The 22,268-nt window shown below is 37.4% G+C and overlaps 2 protein-coding genes across 2 annotated transcripts in view; one reads left to right on the top strand and one right to left on the bottom strand.

Moving 5' to 3' along the window:
* Positions 1-22,268, top strand: part of LOC145469182 (uncharacterized) — a 190,392-nt gene that overhangs the window by 27,614 nt on the left and 140,510 nt on the right. The gene's annotated exons all lie outside the window — the stretch shown is intronic.
* LOC145469709 (uncharacterized) lies at positions 1,943-21,503 on the bottom strand. Its single transcript, XM_081453492.1, has 21 exons — positions 21,341-21,503; positions 18,319-18,449; positions 17,497-17,541; positions 16,308-16,384; positions 15,367-15,441; positions 13,268-13,336; positions 11,687-11,764; positions 11,545-11,565; positions 11,111-11,149; positions 10,444-10,472; positions 9,758-9,810; positions 9,398-9,459; positions 8,774-8,830; positions 8,458-8,523; positions 7,668-7,724; positions 7,014-7,104; positions 6,006-6,110; positions 5,433-5,531; positions 3,694-4,694; positions 3,012-3,080; positions 1,943-2,014 (listed from the first exon to the last, which is right to left on the bottom strand). Exons 1-21 carry the CDS (start codon positions 21,382-21,384, stop codon positions 1,997-1,999), a joined length of 2,286 nt encoding a protein of 761 aa, XP_081309618.1. The 5' UTR covers positions 21,385-21,503; the 3' UTR covers positions 1,943-1,996.

The raw sequence follows: 22,268 nt of genomic DNA, 5'->3' as shown, positions 1-22,268 counted from the left end.
GAGATTGGGACTATAGTAAAATCTAAATGTATTTGTTTTTCAAGACGTTGTCGTCAGCGTCGCCGTCGTCGTTGCTTCAGCTCCCTAACGAGATTTATTATACGACTTTCTGTAGTTAGAAGTAACCATGTAAGACCAACATTGAATCTGCTAAAGCATTCAAACCATAATTGTTTAAGCCAAGCGGGTTATCTTCGTGCAGACCTTTTCAGCTGCCACGGCGGTACGAAGACTTCAGCGTGAGGCCCCGTTCACAATAGGTTGGAAAAATTTGGAAACGCAGCTTTATTCCCACGGTTAGGCCTACCGTCCACACCAATCCATCACGAAAACGGAGCTTTTCGGAAACGCTCTTCAAACGTGAGGAATTTAAAAACACTGGGTTTTCGTTTCCGTGTGGAGGAAAACATTTTGAAAACGGAGCTTTTCGAAAACGATGCGTCACGATAATCATGTGATTTCCCTGACCCAGTTTTTCTCAAAAACAATCCAAAATGACCGGTGATAATTGCATTTGTAAATTCCTCCAGCGTAGTGTGGAAGGAGGCTCAGTGTGGACGGAAACATTTTGAAAACAGAGGTTTTTGAAAAAGATGACGGTTTGAGCTTTTCTGCCAAACGTGATTGTAGCGTTTTAAATTCCTCCGGCTTAGTGTGGGAGGGGCCTCAGTGTGATCGGAAACATTTTGAAAACAGAGGTTTTTAAGAACGATGACGAGTTGAGCTTTTCTTCCGCATTTGATTGTTGCGTTTTAAAATTCCTCGGGCGTGTGGACAGAAAACATTTGATTCTTTTTCGGAGTGAAAACTCCCTTTTCAAATTTCTCCAGCGTAGTGTAGATGGGGCGTAAGATGTTAGGAGACTGACAAGGAGCACAGAAAAAATAGGCAAAGTGCAATCATTTCTTGTAGGATTGTTTCCGTGGCAACCGTTATAAAGGTCAGATTAGCCAAATCACGGGTAATTGATTTCTTATTACAATGGTCAGTGATTTGGACTTTTGAAATAAGCAAAATAGTTGTTAGTAAAGTTTGACCGCATAATCAGTAGTGTGTGTAAGTTTAGCTGAAGTAACATACAAGGTTAATAAAGTGAAATGTATAGTGTAGTTCTCTCTCAATTCTTGGTGTTGTACACCAGAGACCCTTTGCATAAATGGCGACTAAATTTGAAAATCAATACTTTGTACATCCTTAGCCTCCCACTCATGTTTCCAAAAAAAGGATTTTTGACATGAATGTGAGGCTTAGGATGTATAAGTGTTGTTATTCAAATGTCAGCGCCATTAATGCAAAGGGTCCTTGCGCATGACCGCCGTGGATTTTTAAAGATCCTGAAAATGGACCGATGTTACGCAATATGAATAATTTTTCGTGTCTTGCATATAAACAGAGAACCACTTCCACACATCAAATTTATCGTGCCAAAGTAAACAAATAAGCGGGGTTTCACAAACATCGGTTGCAAAGACATGGAAGTCGGGTGATGGGACCCTAAGCTTGCCAATTTTTTGAAAGAAATGTATGCCAGGAGTCGATGCTTGCCCCATGGCATACATTACTTTGTAAAAACTGAGAAGTTCCCATAGTTTCCAAGGACCCATATTTTCGGGACTTTGCAACGGGTCCTAATGAGCGGCGAGGCTCATTTTTTGTTTGAATGAAAAAAAAAAAATCAGAAAAGCGTGACATATGTAAAAAGGTCCATTACACAGGATTGATCTTGACGAGTGCTCTTTCGACATTCCAGGAACCCTGTTCGGCAGAATTATGTTTTTGTTCACGAGTTTGTCACATTTAGCGTGATCCATATCATTCGCAAATGTAAAACAAACAAACAAACAAACAAACAAAAAACAAAAAACAAAAGCTCAACAAAACAATAACCTTTTTACACTCAGTGTAAATTTCAAGAATAATTATTAAAGATATCTTTCATTTTTATTCTTCACAAATAAAAAGATATATATGTACAGTTTATGTCTTGTACAGAATGTTAGAGTAACATGACCTCCTGAAAAATAAAAAACAACAACAAGCTGATTAGAAACAATTCAAGTGTTAGGTCAGTGAAACAACTTCATGCAGGGCTTTTGAGATGCCAGTCTGGTGAAGAACAGAAGCTTAGATCTCAGCTGACCTATAATTTTTACTCCAGTTTTGTAAGTCAAACCTTAGCGATTGAGGAGGGGTGGGACAAATCTCCCCATTCACCTCACACCTCGAATAGCCTTTTGGTTTTACCAGAGAACTGGCTGGCTTGCAACAGTGACTTGGATGTAGGAAAAAAAAACACTGAGAACTCTAGCTCAGAATAATGATCCAAATCTTATTTCTCCTTAAACAATCAATTAACAACTGCCTCGCAAAGTTTAAGTTGGGTGCTTGAGACATCCCCGAGTTTCCATAATCGGCAGCCAGCTGCTAGATGGAGACCGCTCCCACGGCTAGCTATGGTTGGCAAATCCTGGCAACCCAGCCATTAGCTCCCAAACGGAAGGAAGAAAACCAGGCACCCATCACACTGATAAAAGAGTGGAAAGACAGGGAGGGACAGGGGAGGGAATCAGCCTCTGAGAAGAGTCTCCACGCTCAAAAAAACGCTAATGCTCAAGAAAACGCTGACTAAACGCAAACCCACTATAACGCCCTTTAGTCCAAGAACACGTGGAATCCTGACGCATGCGCATACTGAAACACCGCTGACCGGGAAGGTAACACTTCTGCATTTAACTTGTGCATATTGTAATGAGTACAGGTGACGAGAATAAGCAAGATTATCAACAAAGGAATATCGTCTTGATGTGCTATCAAATTCTCAGAACTTCTTTAAAGGAAATGTATGCATGCGAGGAAGGAGAGTTAGAATTTTCGAGGTCAGATTGAACAGGTTTTTATATTTTTGGGTATTTACATGCCAAATTTCAGCCTGTAGGTTGTTAAATTACTAGGTACTTAGCTGCGGGTTTTCACTGTATTTCTAGCTTTGGAGTGTAAAGAAAAACTCTCACATCATCTTGGCATTTCCCACGTGAGACTCCAGCTCTTTCCGAGTCCTGCTGTAATGGTCCCTGACACATCTAATGTTGTTAGAGAAATCAAGACAAAACAAAATTAATCAAACTAAGGTTTACCAAAAAAAGCTTTTCGGTGGATTTAGGAATTGAAATTGCACAGCCTATTACCACAGTACACGGCGTCCAATGAGGACAAAAATGTGGAGCTAAGGGCGGCTTGAGGACCAGAGACGTGAATTGGTTCTTGATATCACCTTCTGCGCAGTCCTCTTATTAAACAGTTAATTGATTGATTGATTGATTGATTGACTGACTGACTGACTGACTGATTGATTGATTGATTGATTGATTGATTGATTGATTGCTTGCTTGCTTGCTTGCTTGCTTGCTTGCTTGCTCGCTCGCTCGCTTGCTTGCTTGATCACTCGGCGAGTCGATCAATCAGTCGTTCAGTCAATCGATCAAATAAGCAATCAATCAAGCAAGCAAATGTCCCATAGGAGGTCTGAACAGATATTGCAGAACTGGACATGTCGATCACAAAGTGTTTCCTTTTAATTTCTTTGACGGTGAAATCACAATACAATGGGCCTCTGCTATCAAAATAGCCATCTTCTGAATATTAACTCTTTATGGACGTGTTTAAAGAAATTTATGGGTGCCGGGTCACACGAACCTTTTTCTCTTTCCTTTGCGAGCTGAGACCTTTACCCACAACAGGGGTATTCACCAACTGACAACGATGTTCCTGGTGTCCAAATTTACTTGCCTTTTCTTCACTCTGGCCAGCAGTATCGTGGCAAAATTTACGTATTTTATTTTCTGGAGGCAAATCGCTTTGTTGTTTTCTGGAGTTTGTTTTTCTGTGATAGACACGAGTCCTCGCTGAAGAATTCGTCTCATCACCGGATGAACTACTGTCAAAATCGAATCCCGTTGTCGTAGAAGTCGCAGTGTGAGTAAATCTATCATCATTCTCTGCTCTCTTTGTATTTAAGATGTTGCTTTTCCACCGCGAGGGAATTCTATTGAGTTTTTCTGGCGTAACATGACTTCTCACACTGTGCTCAACACACTTGTCCGGTATCATATCCCCATCCCGTTTGGAGTTATCAGGAAGGCAGCTCTTTGATTTCCCTAAAGATCGCTCAACTTCGTTGCAGCAAGAAACCGATGCACTTTTTTGTGTAACCTTCAGCAGATCTGGCGGATCTTTGCTTTCTAATTTTAACGAATTATTGTTTGAATTTCCAAGTACAGAATTTGCGTGAGTTGGGGAAGCAGACCCGACGATGACAGAGGGTTCTCTTTCCTTCTTCTCTACATTACCGACACATATCCTGTCTTTCTGAGTAACAGATCTTTCATTCCGAGGGTAGGTTGGTGTAGATATGTTCGTTGTATGGGGTCCTTCCATTGCATATCTGGAATTGTCTATCCGCATACTTGCAGAATTCACACTTGTTGCTTGGGAGACGTTCTCCAAGCCATTCTCCTTTGTTTTCTTTGCTAGCAAAGGAGATGAAATTTTCCGACTACTGTAAAGCACGGTTGTTCCCATCTTCAATAGTTCAGCTCCAGAAAACTGTTGTCTTTCTATCTCCTCGTCTACACGAGGCTTGGAAACATATTGGGCAGTAGTGAGCAAGATATCTGTGTAGCCGGCGCCAGCTGCATCTAAAACAAAAGAGTTTGCTTAAACGTTAAGCAGTTGAATTTAAAATGCCCATAAAAGGAACGGTCATTTCTCCAGTCTCTTCAAAATGTTTTGTTTCACTTTACCGTGTTCACAAATTAGATGAGTTCAACAATGGAAATTTGTAAAACAGTTACTGTTTAAAAAGCCAGTTGTGCTTTCCCCGCTTGGGTGTTTTATTTTTAATTACAGTAGAAACCCACATGCAAGAACCTGTGTTTTTTGAAGTCTGACAAAATAGGTTCTTGTACGTATTTTGGGGTAGTTACTAGCAATTTAGGCTAAGTAGGTTCTTTTAGTAATTTTAATTAGGTTCTTAATTTCTTTGAAGGAGATATAGTTCTTGATTATCAGAAAAATACGTCAACTTTGGTTTTGTCCTTAAATTTACGGTATTTATTCACAACTGAATAATGTATTTTCTTGTAATATACATTTGCAATCTCAAAGTAGCACTCCTTGGTTAAACTGTCTATCACTTGGGTAAACAGTTTCTTATATTTTTGGGTATTGAAATGGTAAATTTCTGCCAGCAGGTTCTTAACCACTAGGTTCTTAGGTGGGGGTTTTTACTGTAGTGCATCAAAGATTGAAAACATTGATTTCGAAACATTAGCTTTGCAAACTCGCTACAGTGGCTAATATAACTCTTTACCCATAGTTTCCCTTTATTGTCTTCTTGCAATGAAATCTAAAAAAAATACCTACAGTAATTTTACCTGAGATTTTGTCTCCTTGCCATGGCAACAGATAAGCACTTGGAAACTCAGGAGCCAAGAATGGATGCATAGCAGCTTGACAAGGTGTAAGTCGTTTACCTGCAATACGAAATCAACGAATTGTAAATACTGAAGAAAACAACTTCATGTGGTTCTGGTTGAAGCTGACTCTTACCCAGTCATTCCTTTAGAGTTCTATAAAAGCGCGAGGGTTTATGGGAAGGAGGGAAAAGAGGACACCACTGAAAGGTCCTGTTTCCAAGATGGCGGAGAGAGCAAAGGCAGATCTTCCTCTCTCCTCTTGTTCCTTCCCATAATTGTCTCGGTGCACTCGAGTTTCTCTCAGTCTCCCTCACCTCTTGCCCTTTACGACACCAGTCAAGAGGTGCAAAGCAGTTGCGTGTGGAAGATGGTCTTTGCAGTGATTTTTAGGTCACTTCGATCAGTAGGAAGAACATTTGCCCTAGAGCTGCAAATCTCAATGAAAAGTTCTAATCTTCACGGACTAAGACTTTCATTTGTGCTAAGTCTTTGCAGAGCATAGCGCATGTTTGCTAATATCAATAAACTTACCTGGGTTGTACTGCAGCAATCCGACCAGTAAACTTGCAAAGGCGTAATTCCTTGAGTTGTGAAGTTTCTTCATCAGGTTAGTCACAATGACGAGCTGATGAACTTCTAAAAGCAATGACAAACAATGAATCAGGTAACAAGGATGGTGAAGGCGTGAGGTATCAAGACTGATTTAGAAGGACAAAATTGAAAAATTTCGGGTAAAGTTTGTAACCTGTGCCAGAACATGCGTGCTGATTGGTGAAAAATCGTATTTCTACTTAACAATTAGATTACTTTGTATGAGCTCCAGATTTCTATGAGCGAATAGTCAACGAGGCGTGGGCAAGTTGACTCTCTCTCATAGAAAACGAGAGCAAGTAGTCTAATTGTTTTAGTACACACTCTCCAGATTGAGCACAAAACCTACAACTTTGGGTATTTCTTTAAAGATAGACACACTGTCCTGGTGGTTACCGTGTTGAACTCTAGATTCAGCTGTCCAGGTTCGTGGACTAGCCATGGATCATGGTGTCATGTTTTTGCACTCACAGTATCTCTCTCCACTCAGTTATATCAAATATAGGTGCTGTCAAAGTTGTGAGGGAAACCTCACAAAAACGCCGTCGGGTTAAATTGCGGCAGCCTGCGCACAAGACCTTCCATTTCATCTGATTATCAAGGGCGCGAACAAAACAAAATCCACAGTCGCACTTACTGTGTTGCGCGCTCGCTTTTCACAAAGGAAAGAAATTTGGTGGCTTGCTTTTCATAAAAGAAAAAAAAAGGTTGTGGAGAGACTAATCTGTCATGGAGTAACATGCAATTTAGGAGAGAGATACTCAAGTCGCCTGCTAGGCCAGCGTTTGACTCCAATTTCTATTGCATAAAGTGACTTAGAATAAAGTTCCTGGTTACTTCATGCAATAGCAACTGGAGTCAAACCCTGGCTTGGCAGGCGGCAGGTCACCTTGGCTTTTAAACCGATTTAACCTAGCCTTAACCTTAACTGTTCTACCTTAAACATACCTGGATTGTGGCCAACAAACTCTGACAATTCTTGGAAAAACTTGCCAGTCTGGAATGGATTCCTAGGTATGGGACCAAAGACTGAGGTCACCTGCCAAAAACGAGGCCAAAAAGATTTTTTGCAGAAAATGAGCAGCATGAAGGTAAATGGAAACAAAATCAAAAGGTTCCATGAAAATTCTGGTTGAATTGCTCAATAATCAAGTCAACCTTATTAGAGAAACATTAACATCAACCATAGCAGGACGCAATGACGTGAAACTACTGTCCATCGGCAATTTTTGTTTTGTTGTTGTCCCATGTTTATTGCATGGGAGGTGCAGGAGCCTACCATGTATTTTGGGACGAGACCCTGCTAGGATATCTCTGCTGAGACCTTGAGCAAAATAATGCTTCTCTTCAAGTACTGCAATGGGACTACTGAACCATCCCATTCTGGGAGAAGTTGAAATACTCAGGACTCGTCTCTCCATGCAGCTTAAACCAGTGAGAAGGGCTGGCCTCATGGGCCACTAGGCTTGAACATAAACCTTTCCCTATGTTAATTGCTTTCTAAGAATCTCATTTCACATCACTGGCGTTTTATATTAGCAACACCAATTGATAGCCTTCAGGCAAGCTTTCTTGGAAGTGCTTGTCATAACTGCCACATACCTCTTGCAAGATTTCATTTTTATTTCTTCCAAGAAATAAAGGTTTCCCAATGTACAACTGAAAAGCAGATCCAGATTAAGTCAGTATTAGGACTAGGATGTAGGCTAAACTAGACACTAGGCTTGTGTCTAGTTTGTAAGCCACCAAACTCCCCCCCCCCCCCCGACTTCGCCGTTCATTCAGCAACTCGTGTCATTCGTAAACTTGCTCGCATGCCAAAGTGAAAAGGCAGATAACACTAGAGTCTGTTCGCAAGCTATATTAGGACTTGCATATACCTAAGAGTACGAACATTGGCAAGTAAGTATACAGCATATAAAATGTGGGTAGTCTTATTAAAGTACATGTACAATGACTTTGTCAGGAAAGGATCCTTGTGAGGACAATTTGCTTGCTTTTTTTAGTATTAACAATTTAGAGCGGGTTTTAACTGAGTGCCAAAAGTAATCCATAATAAACTCCTTTGGTTTCTTCTCCTGCACTCTGTGACTGGATATACATATTACATTTCACACCACTTCCTTATTGATTCATCTTGCCTGCTCACACAGCTAAACATATACATTTGTAATAGACGTTAATATTGTATGCATTATTATACTACAATGAAAGAAATAAAACATCCAAAATGAAACATCCATTCTCAAATTTCAAAATTCAAGAAATTGTTGGTTCATAAGCAATTCAGAAAGAATGATATCGAGTCTAAGCAATTCCCAGTCAAGTCTGGTACACTTACATTGATTTACAGCTGATTTACCACACAAAATGAAAGATAATTGAGACTTACCTCAGCCAGGATACACCCTAAAGACCAGATGTCAATTTCTGGGCCAAATGGAACACCAAACATCACCTGTAAAGAATAAAACCTCAAGTTACCAGACATGTAGTTTCAGAATGCTCTCCTCTGTTTCCTCATATCCCTTCAATAGCAGAATTTTTTCAAATAAAATCTTAGGCAATATTTTAGAAAAAAAATGTCAAATTGCATCTTAAAATGAAGGTTTCCCAGACTGTCACCTACATGTAATATGTGTACAATTTATAAAAATTTCACAATGTTCAAGTATGTCTTTCATGTAAGCAGCAAGTCAGTTGGTCACCTCTGGAGCTCGGTAAAGTAATGTTTGCAGTTCAAACTCATCATAATACAGGGAGATCTGAAAATCAAGAAATACAAATGGAAATTAAATAACTGTTAAAAATATTAAAATCACACAGTCATGACTTAAAAACATCAAATTATGTGTTAATAATTATTGCATAATTATTAGTATTCTGCTTGGTAAATATGATAAATAATGAGACTGCACTGACTCCCCTAATAACCTACAATCAGGTAGCAAGATTGTTTCCCTCAGGACTGTACTTAATTGCAGGTTAAATTAACATAGTGTACATTGGAGCACATTATTATAAGCAAATTATGCGCTCCTCTATAGTAGTGATTATTTTTTATGCTTAAGGTTGCTATCACTTAAATTTAGGAAAGTTGGTGCTTTGGGGATCAAGTGTTTACTTGCTGGCCCCAGTTGTTCAAAGGCTGGATAACGCCTATCCACTGGATAAATCACTGTCGTTAGGGGATAAGTGTTAACAAGACAAACCACGTTATCCATTGGATAGTGATTTATCTGGTGGAGAGCCTCATCCACCTTTCAAAAAACCCAGCCCAGAACTTTATGGCAATAGTAATAACTGTGGACAATAATATACATTTGCTGTACCTCTCTATGAACCCAATGTATTGCATTCCCAAAGTCAACGACTTTTATCTTGATTTCCTCGCCTGAAAGAGACAAAGATAAAAATGCGTCAGTGAAGGCTTTTATGGCTCAAGATTCACAGCTTTAAGGCACAGGAAGTTGGTTGGTAGGCATGAGTAGGTGTGAGATCAATGTCTTCAACCTGAAGGCATGAAATGTATTCCTCCAGTCTCAGAGTGTGCAGGTACAACTTTGCCTCAATATCCTTAACAAAAGGGTGTGTAAATGTAACATTGTTTCTTAATGCTTAATAACATGAAAAACTACTTACCAAGTAATAATTACATTGAAAACTCTGAAGTTAAGGTTACTTTAAAATACCTTCTTCCAAAAGAATGTTCTCTGGTTTCAAGTCAGCATGGATAACATTCTCTCTGTCAAATTAAGAGTACAATTGTACATGTAAGTTAGATGAGTTCTAAATTAACGTAAGCAGCTAAGCAAGCTAAGCACATTTTAACACGAAAGCAAGTTTGACATTTAGCTTTAGTGCAAGTTGTATTTCCATTGCCAGGTACAGCGGACTTGTAGATTGAGGTTCTCTATTTTATATAGAGTGAAGAGTCAAAACGTTAACTACATGTTCTGCTGACAAAAGGGCAATAATTTTAATAACAGGGATAAAAAGTCTGCCAAAACCTAACCCTAACAATTTCAAGTAACTCAATTATGAACCAAAAACACAAAAAAGACAATTTTCTGGCCTATAAACAGCATAGAGCCAGGTGTCTAAATGGACCATGTTGAATTCTATTGTTGTAAATAGCTATAATTATGGAATGATAACGGGAGCAAATAAATACTAATTTGTCCCCCTGAGCCTCCCATAATTAAAACTATTTGAAACAATAGAATTCAAAACGGATGCTGTATCACCAAAAAGGTCCATTGACAACTGCAAGTGCATGCCATTCAGTTGTGGCCAATGAGAACATTAGCTTGCACTTGCCAACTTGAACAGTTGTCAGTATTGTATATAATATTATTTCAATGTCGGCATAACTCACCTTTTTAGGAATCCAAGGGCTTGTAAAAGCTGAAATACGACATGCACATAGAGATAGTAGTGTTAAATTGCGTGAGGATCTTCTTATTGAGATGTAAAACTATACATGTATGTACACAACACATACAAGGAATATTGTATACAGTACATGTTGGTAATAATAATACCCTATACAGTAGATCTGAGAATATGACATGGCAGCACGGAGATAAGAGATTTCACGAGATAAGAGATTTTACGAGTCAGCGCAGCAAATGATTGAAATATTGAGAAATTTCATTTCTCCAAGGCACCATACTGTTCTCTGTACTGTATAAACACAAACGAAATACCAAACCAAATGTTTCACTTCTGCTGTGAAAGGGGTGATTAAATATGTACTGTAACATTAAGCAAAATGTGTATTTTTTTCCTGTGTGAAGCAAGCTCACCTGGTATTTCATTAGTGTTTATACAGTAAAAGTGATACATGTAATTGACAATCAGTATTACAATAGATCCAAAGGTTCTCAAAAGAAGGAGGTATTCAAGGAATGCCAAAAACATTCTGGAGAGTGAAGGTCTGTACAGTCTTTTCTTTCTCCTATATTGGGGAGGGGGGTAATTAAAATAAAAGTACCCTTAATCTTACTGCTGTTTATCACTTCACATTGTAAAATAATACTCACTTGTAACATTATTTTTCTGATCACTTTCAACTTTGCCTTCTATTGGTAAAACAGAATTAAACAATTTATCACATTTATGACAAGCTGAGAAGTATTGTGTCATTTCATCTCTTACATTAGTTCAATCCGTAATTTGAATTCCCTCAAAAAATTTTCCCAAGTGAGAAGGACAGAATTCACTAACATAACAGCAAAACTACTTAAGCCCTGGGTTATTGGAAATGACTTTCTTTACTGTCATGATAAGCTCCAAGCAAATAGTATAGAAAGAGTTTTCACTATGAGTTGGAGCAAGTATAAGTTGTAATTACATTTCTGAGTTAGAAATGAGACGAACAAGCCTACAGAAATATGACTAACATAACACAGATGTGTAATGTACAGATTATTTATTATAGTTTTTTTTCTAAATCATGCAATCTCAAATTTATTACCTCACTTTTAAACTGACATTTCTGCAAAATAAAACACAAAAATGTCTTGATCACTCAATGTTCCAATAATATATAATTGATACTATAATACTATGCAACATTATAACTGTTCCTGAAACAAAAAGGCTTGCGAAGTTCTTACCTCAAAGTATTGATGGAGAGGTCTTGGACGTAACAACTCAAACACCAAACAATAGTGACCCTCAAAGCTGAAAACATTCTGAAAGTCCAAAATATTTGGTGTTTGTCAGTCAGTGACAAGTATTTCTAATTATTATTATTTTTTTTGTAAATAAAACACACGTACATCACACTCACATGCACTGTTGAAGTTTTACAATGTTCAATAACTTTTCTCATACATAAAAGAAAAAGAAAACATGACAGCTAAGTAACTACACAGAACAAGAAAAAAAATATACAAATACAAAAAAAAAAAAAAAAAAAGGGGGGGTCTATGCATTAGCTTTTAAGTATTACAATTTTTTAACACTACATTATTGATATTAATTGAGAGCATTTTTGGATTTACTACATTAACCTTGTATTGTAATAACTCTGTTAATTAATCAACTTAATACCCCATAAGTGGTGTTTTTTAGATAAGCGATTTTACGTTTAAGCACATTTTTCTAGTTTCCATTGAACAGTCAGTTTATTTACAAGTTCATCTACAGACAATTCTTTCTGAAGATATTTAGAAGCATAGATATATTGTTTGACCAGGATGATGAGCAAATCTAGCTTGCGTTTTAAAGGGTCTGACAGCACATCAGTCACGTGACATGTGTCATGAAAAGCAATTTGTTCTTTTGAAAGTATTATCTCAGTACTTTGAGAATGATTGAACCATGATATGATTTGTGAATAAAGTTTTACAGACTCCTTGCAATCAATAAACGTATGTTCTATTGAATCCGCGTTAAAGCAATATATACATTTATTGTCCTCGGCTAAATGATATAGTTTAAGTTCTTTCTTTGTTACAATTGTTCTGTGTAAGAAACGAAAATAAAATTGGCGAAGTTTATTGTCCTTAGTGAGGCGATATATATCTTGAGAGCATCCAATCCAGTCACCAAATTTTTCAGGAAATTTACTCTGCCACTTTTTTACACCACTCAGGACAATAGGGGTATGATTATTAAACAATTGCTAACAATTTTTGCAGCGTGCTTCAGCCAGATTAATTAGAGTTTGATTTGAAAGAATGGATGGGGAGGTCGAAGAAAGATCAGCTGCAGGTATAAAAGTTTGAGTTGCTCTCTTTTTCAACTCAGATGGAGTGGCTGAAATTAGCTGAAAGTAATGCATATAATTTGTGGTGATGTTAAACTTGTTGCTGAACTCTTCATATGATAGAAACTTTCCCTTAGAATTTAGCACATCCTTTATCGTCACAATTCCGCATTCAAACCACTAATTAATATTAAATTACAATTTTCTGTACAATTCATGCACTATACATGTATCAGTGCACACTGCCATAAAACACATCTCTCAATATACTTGCAAGTAATGTGATTGAGACGACATGAACCTTGAAAGTGAGGCTGATATGAATCCACTCTCAAACTCGCCACCATTGTTTTGGATTCCTTTACCTACAAAGCTGTCAATGCCATCTATTCTAGAGTAAAACACTCTGTTCCCTGTCATTGTTGTGTCCTCTGCACTTAAAAGAAAGGTTTTGGAACAAAAATATCGTACATTTGTGACTTACAAACAACTGGACAGTTCTGGACACATGAAGGATATCTGCCTTATTCAGCTGCTGAATGCAATCTGCCTCCTGCAGTTAAAAAAGGTGAAAATTAAAAGAAAATTTAATCCATTTGAGCAGATTTTTGGTATGTGCATGTTAAATATTAAGTACGGTTGCTTGTCCTGTTAACACCATTTTATTCTTGACTGCTTTCATGGGCAACTGACCAAAATCATGGATGCATGAATACATGTGTGATGTAGGCATTTTTGAAACTGCCGTTAAAATTAATTTATCATGTAGAAAACTATTCAAGCCACATAAGAAAATTCATCTACACCATGTATAAGAAATGGATGTACATGTACAAGGTGTTTGAATATGGGTACATGCAAACATAAAAAAAGCTCTATAAAGGTTGGGTGCATGAGACATCCAGTTCCATCCACTATTGACAGCCAACTCCTAGGTGGAGACTGCTCCAATGGCTGGCAAATCCATGCAGCCCAGTCATGAACCCCATGTGGAGGGGAGAAAAACAGGCACCCATCACACTGCTAAAACAGTGGAAAGAGTAGGAGGAACAGAGGAAGGGAAACAGCCTCTGAGAATAGTCCCTATGTTTCATAAAACGCTACTGCTAAAGGAAACTGCTGACTAATCGCAAAACTGCTACAATGTCCTGTGGTCCATGAAATCCAAGAGATTACTAGTGAGTCCCATACAGTATCTCACATTTGCTCAAACTTTTGGTTACATGTACATGTATGTGTACATTGAGCAGTTGTCTTTGACATGTAAGCCAGCTTTTTTGTGAGTAATGTATTCCATAGACCCTATTCATAAATGGCTGCCAGTTAGAAATTCTTTTGTAAGTGTTAAAATTAGCCCAACTAACCTCGTTTTTGAGTTGATACATGTAATTCAAAAGAACTTTTACTCTCAAACAAGGTTTGTTGGGCGCATTTAAATGCATGCTGCCAATTTAAAAGAATTTTAAATTAGCAGCCATTTATGAATAGGGTCTACAATTAATGATTCTGGGATTCTTGAGAGAGACAAGACGCATCTCGAGAGAAACAACAAAAAACAAACGAGATGCATCTTACGCAATGTGACAAGAGGTGGTAACTTACTTTTGAGCAGTACCGTACCTATTTGGCTCTCATAACAATAATTATGAAGATACATGTACATAGTTAAGTTACATGTATGCAATGTTTTTGAGTCGCATACCATAGAATATCCCATGAGTCACTTGTACATGTATTTTCTTGGTGTACACACAAGCCTTTAGATGAGTGTGTAAACCAAGAAAATACATTGTACAAGTGACAAGTAGAATTCATATTCCATGGTATACCACGAGAGAGCATAGCATAACTATGTTTTAATTTTACTTTATGTACCATGCAATGGAAAATACAGTGGTCAACACAATCAATGTGACATATACGACGCATGAAATGGGAAGGTACAGCTGTATGGGTGTAATACCACTGATTATTATATGGCTGTGTCTCACAAGGACTGGGAACTACTGAATTCAAGAATTTGATTAGCTGAAATTGATATTGATAGCAGTCTAGATTTTCCCATCCAGACCAGCATCTAGACCGGTAATGTTTCGCTGTGAAAAAGTTGCAAACTTTAATGCAAAAATGTTGACTATTTTCTTCTAACAATATTTATTTATGGCAATGCCAAAAAGTCTGATAAGAAAAGAAAAGAAAAGTAAAGAGGACGAGCAGACTTCGGCAGAATTAAGTTCAGCTCATCGCCGTTTGCAAGCAAAATGTCGGCTAGTACAAACCAGTTACACTAAACAAATTAAATTTCTCTTGCTTGCCATATAATAAACATCTTATTAACCAGGCTTAGTCAGTCTGTATGGGAGAATCTTGACCTCGGTCGTGTGTACAGACCTCACTGCATTCAGTCTGTACTCACAACCTCAGTCAAGATTCTCCCATACAGACTGACTAAGCTCGGTTAATAAGAGCTAAATATACAACTGCTTTCCCGCATTGTGTTTGGCTGCATATTCTCTATGGCATGGTACAAAGTCAAGTAAACTTTGCAAGTGTACATGTAAAAACTGGTCAAATAACACATACCTGAGCTCCAAGTCTTGAATAATCCAGATGCATGATTTTCACTGCAACTGACTTCTTATCAGGATGGAAAGTATCCTTTGTGAGAAAAAAAAAAAAATTTTAGCTACAAGCAGAATATAACACAGACAACCAAACATGTTATAACTTAGAAATTACAATTAGATAAAAGGGTTATTTACCAAGCGTGAGGTCAAGATGGCTGGATATTGGCCAAGTTCTTTATTTTTGCATGTTTATGGACTGAGACGGAGTTGAGGTCCAAAAACATGCAAAAAAGAAGCCAATATCCAGCCATCGTGACTGAACAAGCTTGGCAAGTAAAGGATTTATTATTAATATGGAAAAAGGAGACTATTTGCTTGTGGGACACAACAGGAAATCCTGAGCAGGCAAGACAGTGCAATCTTGAATTGCCCGCTCAGGTAGCCAATCACAGTGCAGGATGAATTCCGTTTACTGCTCACAGAGCTAGCCATATAATTGTAAAATAATAAATCATGCTATAGGGTGGTCGCTGCTGATGTTAATACTAATTAGTTATTGTTTACCAATGTTGTGTAAAAGGAACTTGATTGTGCAAACTGTCCGTTATCAGTGACATTTTTTTATAGCTCTTCCCAAGGGTGTAATATTGACAGGATTTCTGGTCTGGGCTTTTAAACTAGAAAATTTCTGGGTGGTCAAAATTAATTTAATAATTTCATGTAAAAGGCTTCAAAAGGACACTTAAATACCTGTTTTGTTCTTGAAGTATTGCAAGTTGAAAAAGAGAAAGAATATTTATTATGATAAAACTCAGAGCACATAATGTATGCACAGTACCTGATGAATTTACAATTTTCAGCAATTATCAAATGTGGACAATTTTTTCACATTGTATTGTATACTACATGTACAGGTTGAACAGTAAACAAGGATGAAGCTGTTTATTATTTTCTCACCTCTGCAGCAACCAGGATTGAAGATTGTCCTTGTCCAATAACTCGAACAAATTTGTACCTTCCAGCAAGCAAAGGAACTAACAGAACCACACAGAAATACAACGTACGACTTGTGAGAAGCAGCCATTAACAATTTCACCTGCTCAAAGAATCATTACAATTCTAGATTGAAGTGAGCAATATACTAGTGTAAGGTCTTTATCAGTCTGGAATCAAAAATACATTATTTTATTGGGACCTTAAGATAGTTGCAAGAGTATGTCCAACTGTTCAGTCAAGTTACACAGTCATGAATCCTTAGTAAATGAATTCCTTCCTATTGCTAGGTATGAAAATGAAGCTAATTAATATTGGAGTTCATCAATAATTAAAGCATATACAATTATGTACACTGGTTGTCATGTACTATACTTGTGGAAGGCGAGGTGGCCTCATGGTTAGTGCTCTCATCTCCAGATTGAGCAGTCTGGGTTCAAGCCCTGGCCCGGGACACTACGTTGTGTTCTTGGGCAAGACACTTAACTCTCACAGTGCCTCTCTCCACCTAGGTTTATAGGGGGGAGTAGAAATACTCCCAGTTCCTTCATGCTATCGAAACTGGGATAAGCGTCGGCCTGATTGGCCACTAGGCTCATATGCAGACTTTACCTTACTTCATGTACTTATTCTTAAGGTTGTGGCCACAATGTAGTTTATGGACCATTGAAAACAAAATGCCTTTAGAACGACAAATGTTGCATAAAGCCAAAAAAACTAAATATTTAATATTTAGGCAGTGTCATGTTATTGAGAATGTTATATTTTTATATCTATTATTGTAAATAATTATTTTTAATTTTATGTACTTACATTTTAACTGGTTTCCATTTTCTTTTGTTTACTTGTTTATTAATTAATGTGCATGTATGGTATTTTAAGAGTGGGCTTCCTGTAAAGTAACTTTTAAGCTGAGCAAAGTAGTCACGTTAAATGAAGAATTACTTAATACTTTACTTACTTCATAAGAAATGTTTCAGGTACATACAACTGTACTGAAAAATAAATTATTGCCTATTCATGAATTGGCTTTAGTTAATTTAATTATCATTGGCTGGATATTGGCCATTCATGTTTACAAGTTCTTTTTTTGGGTGAACCAAGATATAGACCCAGATATTTTTTGTTTATTCTAGTATTAAGGACAACATACTTGGATAACATGGTTGGAATTTTCCCTCTGGATCTGTCTGAGATCCTCGTAATATGAAAACAAAAACAAAAACAAAAGAAAAAAACGAAAGAAATATCAAATGGCATAACTGCACATTCCAAGCAACTACAGTCAACTTGCAGTATGACTCATTCTGGCATGACAACTTCTGCAGTTGTACAGCATAATAAACTCCATCCCAAATAGAGTACAAGAACCCTGCCTTACAGTGAATTGGGAACCCATAACATGATCACCTCAATATCACAGTCAATTTATTCTTGCCTTCAGGAGCAAAAGCTCAGTACTGAAGTTATTTGCTATTTACTATTTAAAGAACCCTCTAGGCTGATAATACGGCCAACCTGTTAATTAATACAACCAGAGTTTTGTGGCCTGTCAGTGACTAGATTAACAGTGTTCCACGGTTAGTACGCTCCTACATGTAGCAATTAATTGTAGTTACATGTACATGTAGGAGTGTTTGCACCAGTCCCTTACTAAGCAAGTATAAATAAGAGTTCTGCATCTCATTTCAGCCCAATTTGCAAAAGAATCCTTTGACTGTTGGGAGCCGCAACATGTTGTGTCTCTTTCTCGCTTGCTTCTAGATGTTACTGTGCTTCTCATTTCCCCTTCCTCCCTTTCTCTATCCTTTTACACTTCCAACTTGCTTCCACAAGGTTGTATTTCTCTCTCTCTTATCCAGCGAGCATGAAAGGGATTGTCACAAAAATGAGGCTACACTAGAGTACAATTTTACAGCAATTACATGTTGTATCATTAGGAAAGCACTATTGATTATGATTGTTTTTATCTCACCATGTTTTTTATGAGGAGCTAAGTTCTTCATGTCTCCAAGGTGTTTGTATAGCACTTTCAGTCCACCTGAAAGTTGAGCAGAAACAAACCTTGTGGGAGGGGAAACACTTGCTCTGCAGTAGTCAGTACCACTATGTGAACAAAATGAATGAAGAAATTGTCACAATTTAACCAAGTGTCTCTTTTACATACAAAACAGTTACTGTATGTGCGTGCAACTCTAAAGGTAGATTTCCACAGTTGTTGTTGTTGTTGTTTTTTTTTTTTCACCTCCTGTTCCCTAACGGGCATAGTTTTACTGGCCTAATGATGTAAAATAAAACAGATTATTGTCTAACATCAACGAATACCGTCCAAATATCATGTGAAACGAGTACAAATATACAGCGATATTGTACAGTTAATTGTACCGTAGAAAACCTGTTTGCCAGACAGGTCATGAGTGCATGCAAAACTGTCACACTCTCCCTCTTTCACTGACAAATTTATTGACTAGAGCAGTTGGATAATAAATCTCTTATTAGATGTTTTGATATGTAGTATCACTGTTTATTTTTACTCATTGTTTGTATTTTGATTTGCCTTACAGGCTCGTCAAAATACAGCACAACTCATAACGATTATACAGCGATACTACATATCAAAACATCTAATAAGATGTATGAAATGTAGAAATGAATGCCTTGCATCTGCAGAGAAAGGTGAACAAGGTTCAATTGTTTCTGTACATTTTTCCTTGTGTAGAGCCAGGTGCTTGCTCTCGCAAAGTCAGATCTCTCACTTTCACCATCGTTGTGGTTGCAGGAAAAGTTGAGGATACAATAAGAGATTAACTCCAAAGGTAACCAGGTTTCAGTTTCTTTCTTTACAAGATTGACAAATGCTTTCAATAACACAACTCAAACTATAATTAAACTACATGTACTGTAAGCCCACTGATAAGTCATGATATAATTATACATGTATTTCTATACAATGCATAAGAATACTGCCAAGCGGATGACTGCTGGTTGGGTAACCTTGGTAATTACTACACAAGCCTGCAAATAACAGTCGGTCATCGGACAACTGTCCGGTAAATTTGAGGTTTTGACAGGCAAAAGCTTAGCCTGGTTGGACACTCTGACCAGGCATTTCTGCTAAAATGAAAAATATTTTAACTGGAAATTTGTGGCCGAATATGGGACAAGTTATTTTGTTATACTGCCACACAATACTACGCAAAAAAGCTTTGTTATCGGTTTTGTTTTTATTCCAATTCTAATAATTTTATCAGGCACAGTGCGTCATCTCAAATGTTATAATTATGTCGAATTGCAAACATCAGCACCACTATCCCTACATGTTAATTTACGCATTTTGCGGTGGCGTTGTGAAAGATCGTGAAGCCCTATTTAGTCTGAATTACGTTCATCTGAAAAACTACTAAAAACTGAGGTCTTATGTAATTACTCGTTGTTTGTTGCTACCAAGTGTTGTGGAATTAATTTTCAGTCGTAATACATTGACCCGATTATAATAATTATTATGGAAATTGAATACACGGCCCAAATACTCACGTTTCGTTTATCTGAGTGCAATCGCTTTCAAAAACTTTAAAACCTCTAAAACGTAACCAAATGTTTTTCTAGTCCGTATGATCAAAAATCAGTTTAATTTTTAACTCTTATAGTTTTTTTACGTCTGTCAGTGTGGTTGAAATATAGTTTCTGTATCACAGAAATGTTTTTGTGAAAAGCCTGGTGAATGTACAGATTAGTCATGCTTTATACTCACGACCACCTCCAATTCCTCATTTTAAATAATTACGCAAATTTTTTATTCAATTGACCCCAAAAACTTCCAGAGGAAACTTGCTTTCAGAAAAAGCCAAAGAATTCATTTCAGCCAATTTTCAAGTCTCTGAATGTCCATGCAGGGGATTGTTTCATTGCGTTTCCCATTTTTCCTTAGACTTCTTGGGAAACTTGTTACGTTGGAAACGCTTGTGTGACTAGGGGTATAAACGTTTGTAAATTTATCAATTTTCAACAGGTAAAATAATACCAGAAGTAATGTACAGGTCCCCTTGCTGGTGCTTGCTGTAGTAGCGATTTTACACTCAGTTGACTTTTAAGCTATTCGAATTTACAACCAATATTTTGGCGAAGAGTCTACACTGAAATACCAAAATGTCTCAAATGTCTCTTTTTAATTTCTAACAACAAACAATTTTTTTTTGTCGTACCAGACTGGCTTTTTGTCAGGTCAAAACTTGTCCTTGTCCTGACAAATGACCTGCCTACAGACAAAAATTATTTGCAGGCTTGCTACATGTATATATTTGATCCAAGTATTAAACCCCTCCATATAAGCAGTCCATACATCTAATGTATTTCATTTTACATTATTTTGAAGCTAACAAAATTCATGCACTTCAAGCTGCATTTAAAAATAAATAAATAATAGCACAGCAGTGGAAATTGTGCATAAGAAACAACAACCAAATCCAAAATCCAGTCTCACGAAGTTCTGAGTTAAATGTGATCAGTGAGGACAGCTCGGACAAATATAAACGTAAACAAAAAAAAGTTAAATATCCCCCAGCACTGCCAAAAATTGGCCAAAAATAAAGACAAGTATGTCTATATTGAGAATAGCCTTTAAAAAGAGTGTCCTCATCCAGGAGATCTGGTGACCAGTACAGAAGACTCCCGGATAATCTGAGAGAGTTGACATAGATGATTTAAAATCACTCGACAAATTACTCCTTGAAATTGCGCTCCTGTCCACTCAGTGAAATTATTACCAGTTACTACAGTGCGTTACTTTATACAGGCATCTTTCAGTCGATCAGGTGACGCACTGTACTGATCTCTATGCTGATTTTACACTTTTAGGTAACGAGCAATGATCACTCAATTAGATAAATCAAAACTGCAACTGCGGGTAATCTTTTCAACAGAACAGCTTTAGCTACCAATGCCACTCAGAGAGTAAACTCTTTTTCGATCTAATTCTCATACATGTAAACAAAACTAACCTTTGCGTCGAAACTGGAGCAAATGCTCCATCCAGTTTCAGCATTTCAATTAACTAAGAGTTGGCATCCTTCAGGAGTATGACCTGCTTGTGTTAAGAGAGCACCACAAGTCGACCGATCAAATACAAAAAACTTATGGTGAAAGTTTTCAGGTCGTGCAGTCTTGCCGCCATTTTTACAATAGTTACAAGATCTCCCCTCGGTTAGTTCTATCTACTTGGTGTAGAGAGCACGTTGTGTCTACATGGACTTGTTTTCGAGGAGCTGCAGTGAGATAATTAAGTAAGCTTACTAGCATAAATTGTCAGTACTCAAGGCCTGACTGTACTAGGAATCAGTTGAAAGGGTTTGTAATTCCTAGCAGTTTGAACATATAATCCAAAATAATTCGTTCATCCTAGTGCATAAACTGACCCAAGTGAGAAATAACCGCCTTTAACAACAAGCTTGCTGGATCTTACAGTGTATGAGATTGATCAAACAGGTCTGTGTACTTTTAACTAGTATATATGAAAAAGACTTATTTTCATATGTTAATACTGCGAACATACCCATGCTCCCTCATAAAGGTATTTTCATTTGTCTGACCCTCCGCCAGTACATGTACATGTGTACTTTCTGTTAAATATATGTTTTGTCCTTTGAGGCACGTCTCCCCTTTAGAATTTTTGATGATCCCGTGGGTTGAGTACTCTGGAGTGTAATCTCTGAATCTGTAGGCACTCCCTAGCTAAACATTTTCAAGAAGGCAGTTTTTACAAAACCCCTAAATGATAATCAGAATTCCAGGGGGGTCTCCCATATAAAAATGATGGGGGTAGTGGTCGGAAATTTTGAAAAGAACCTCTTGTATTCTCTTGTATTCCCCTGTATTCTCTTGTATTCCCCTGTATTCCCTTGTATTCTCCTGTATTCCATTGTATTTTCT

Source organism: Orbicella franksi, chromosome 15, assembly GCF_964199315.1.
Source record: "Orbicella franksi chromosome 15, jaOrbFran1.1, whole genome shotgun sequence".
NCBI lineage: Eukaryota > Metazoa > Cnidaria > Anthozoa > Scleractinia > Merulinidae > Orbicella > Orbicella franksi.
The sequence above is the reverse complement of the archived record's forward strand: the minus strand, read 5'-3'. Positions and strand labels throughout refer to the sequence as shown.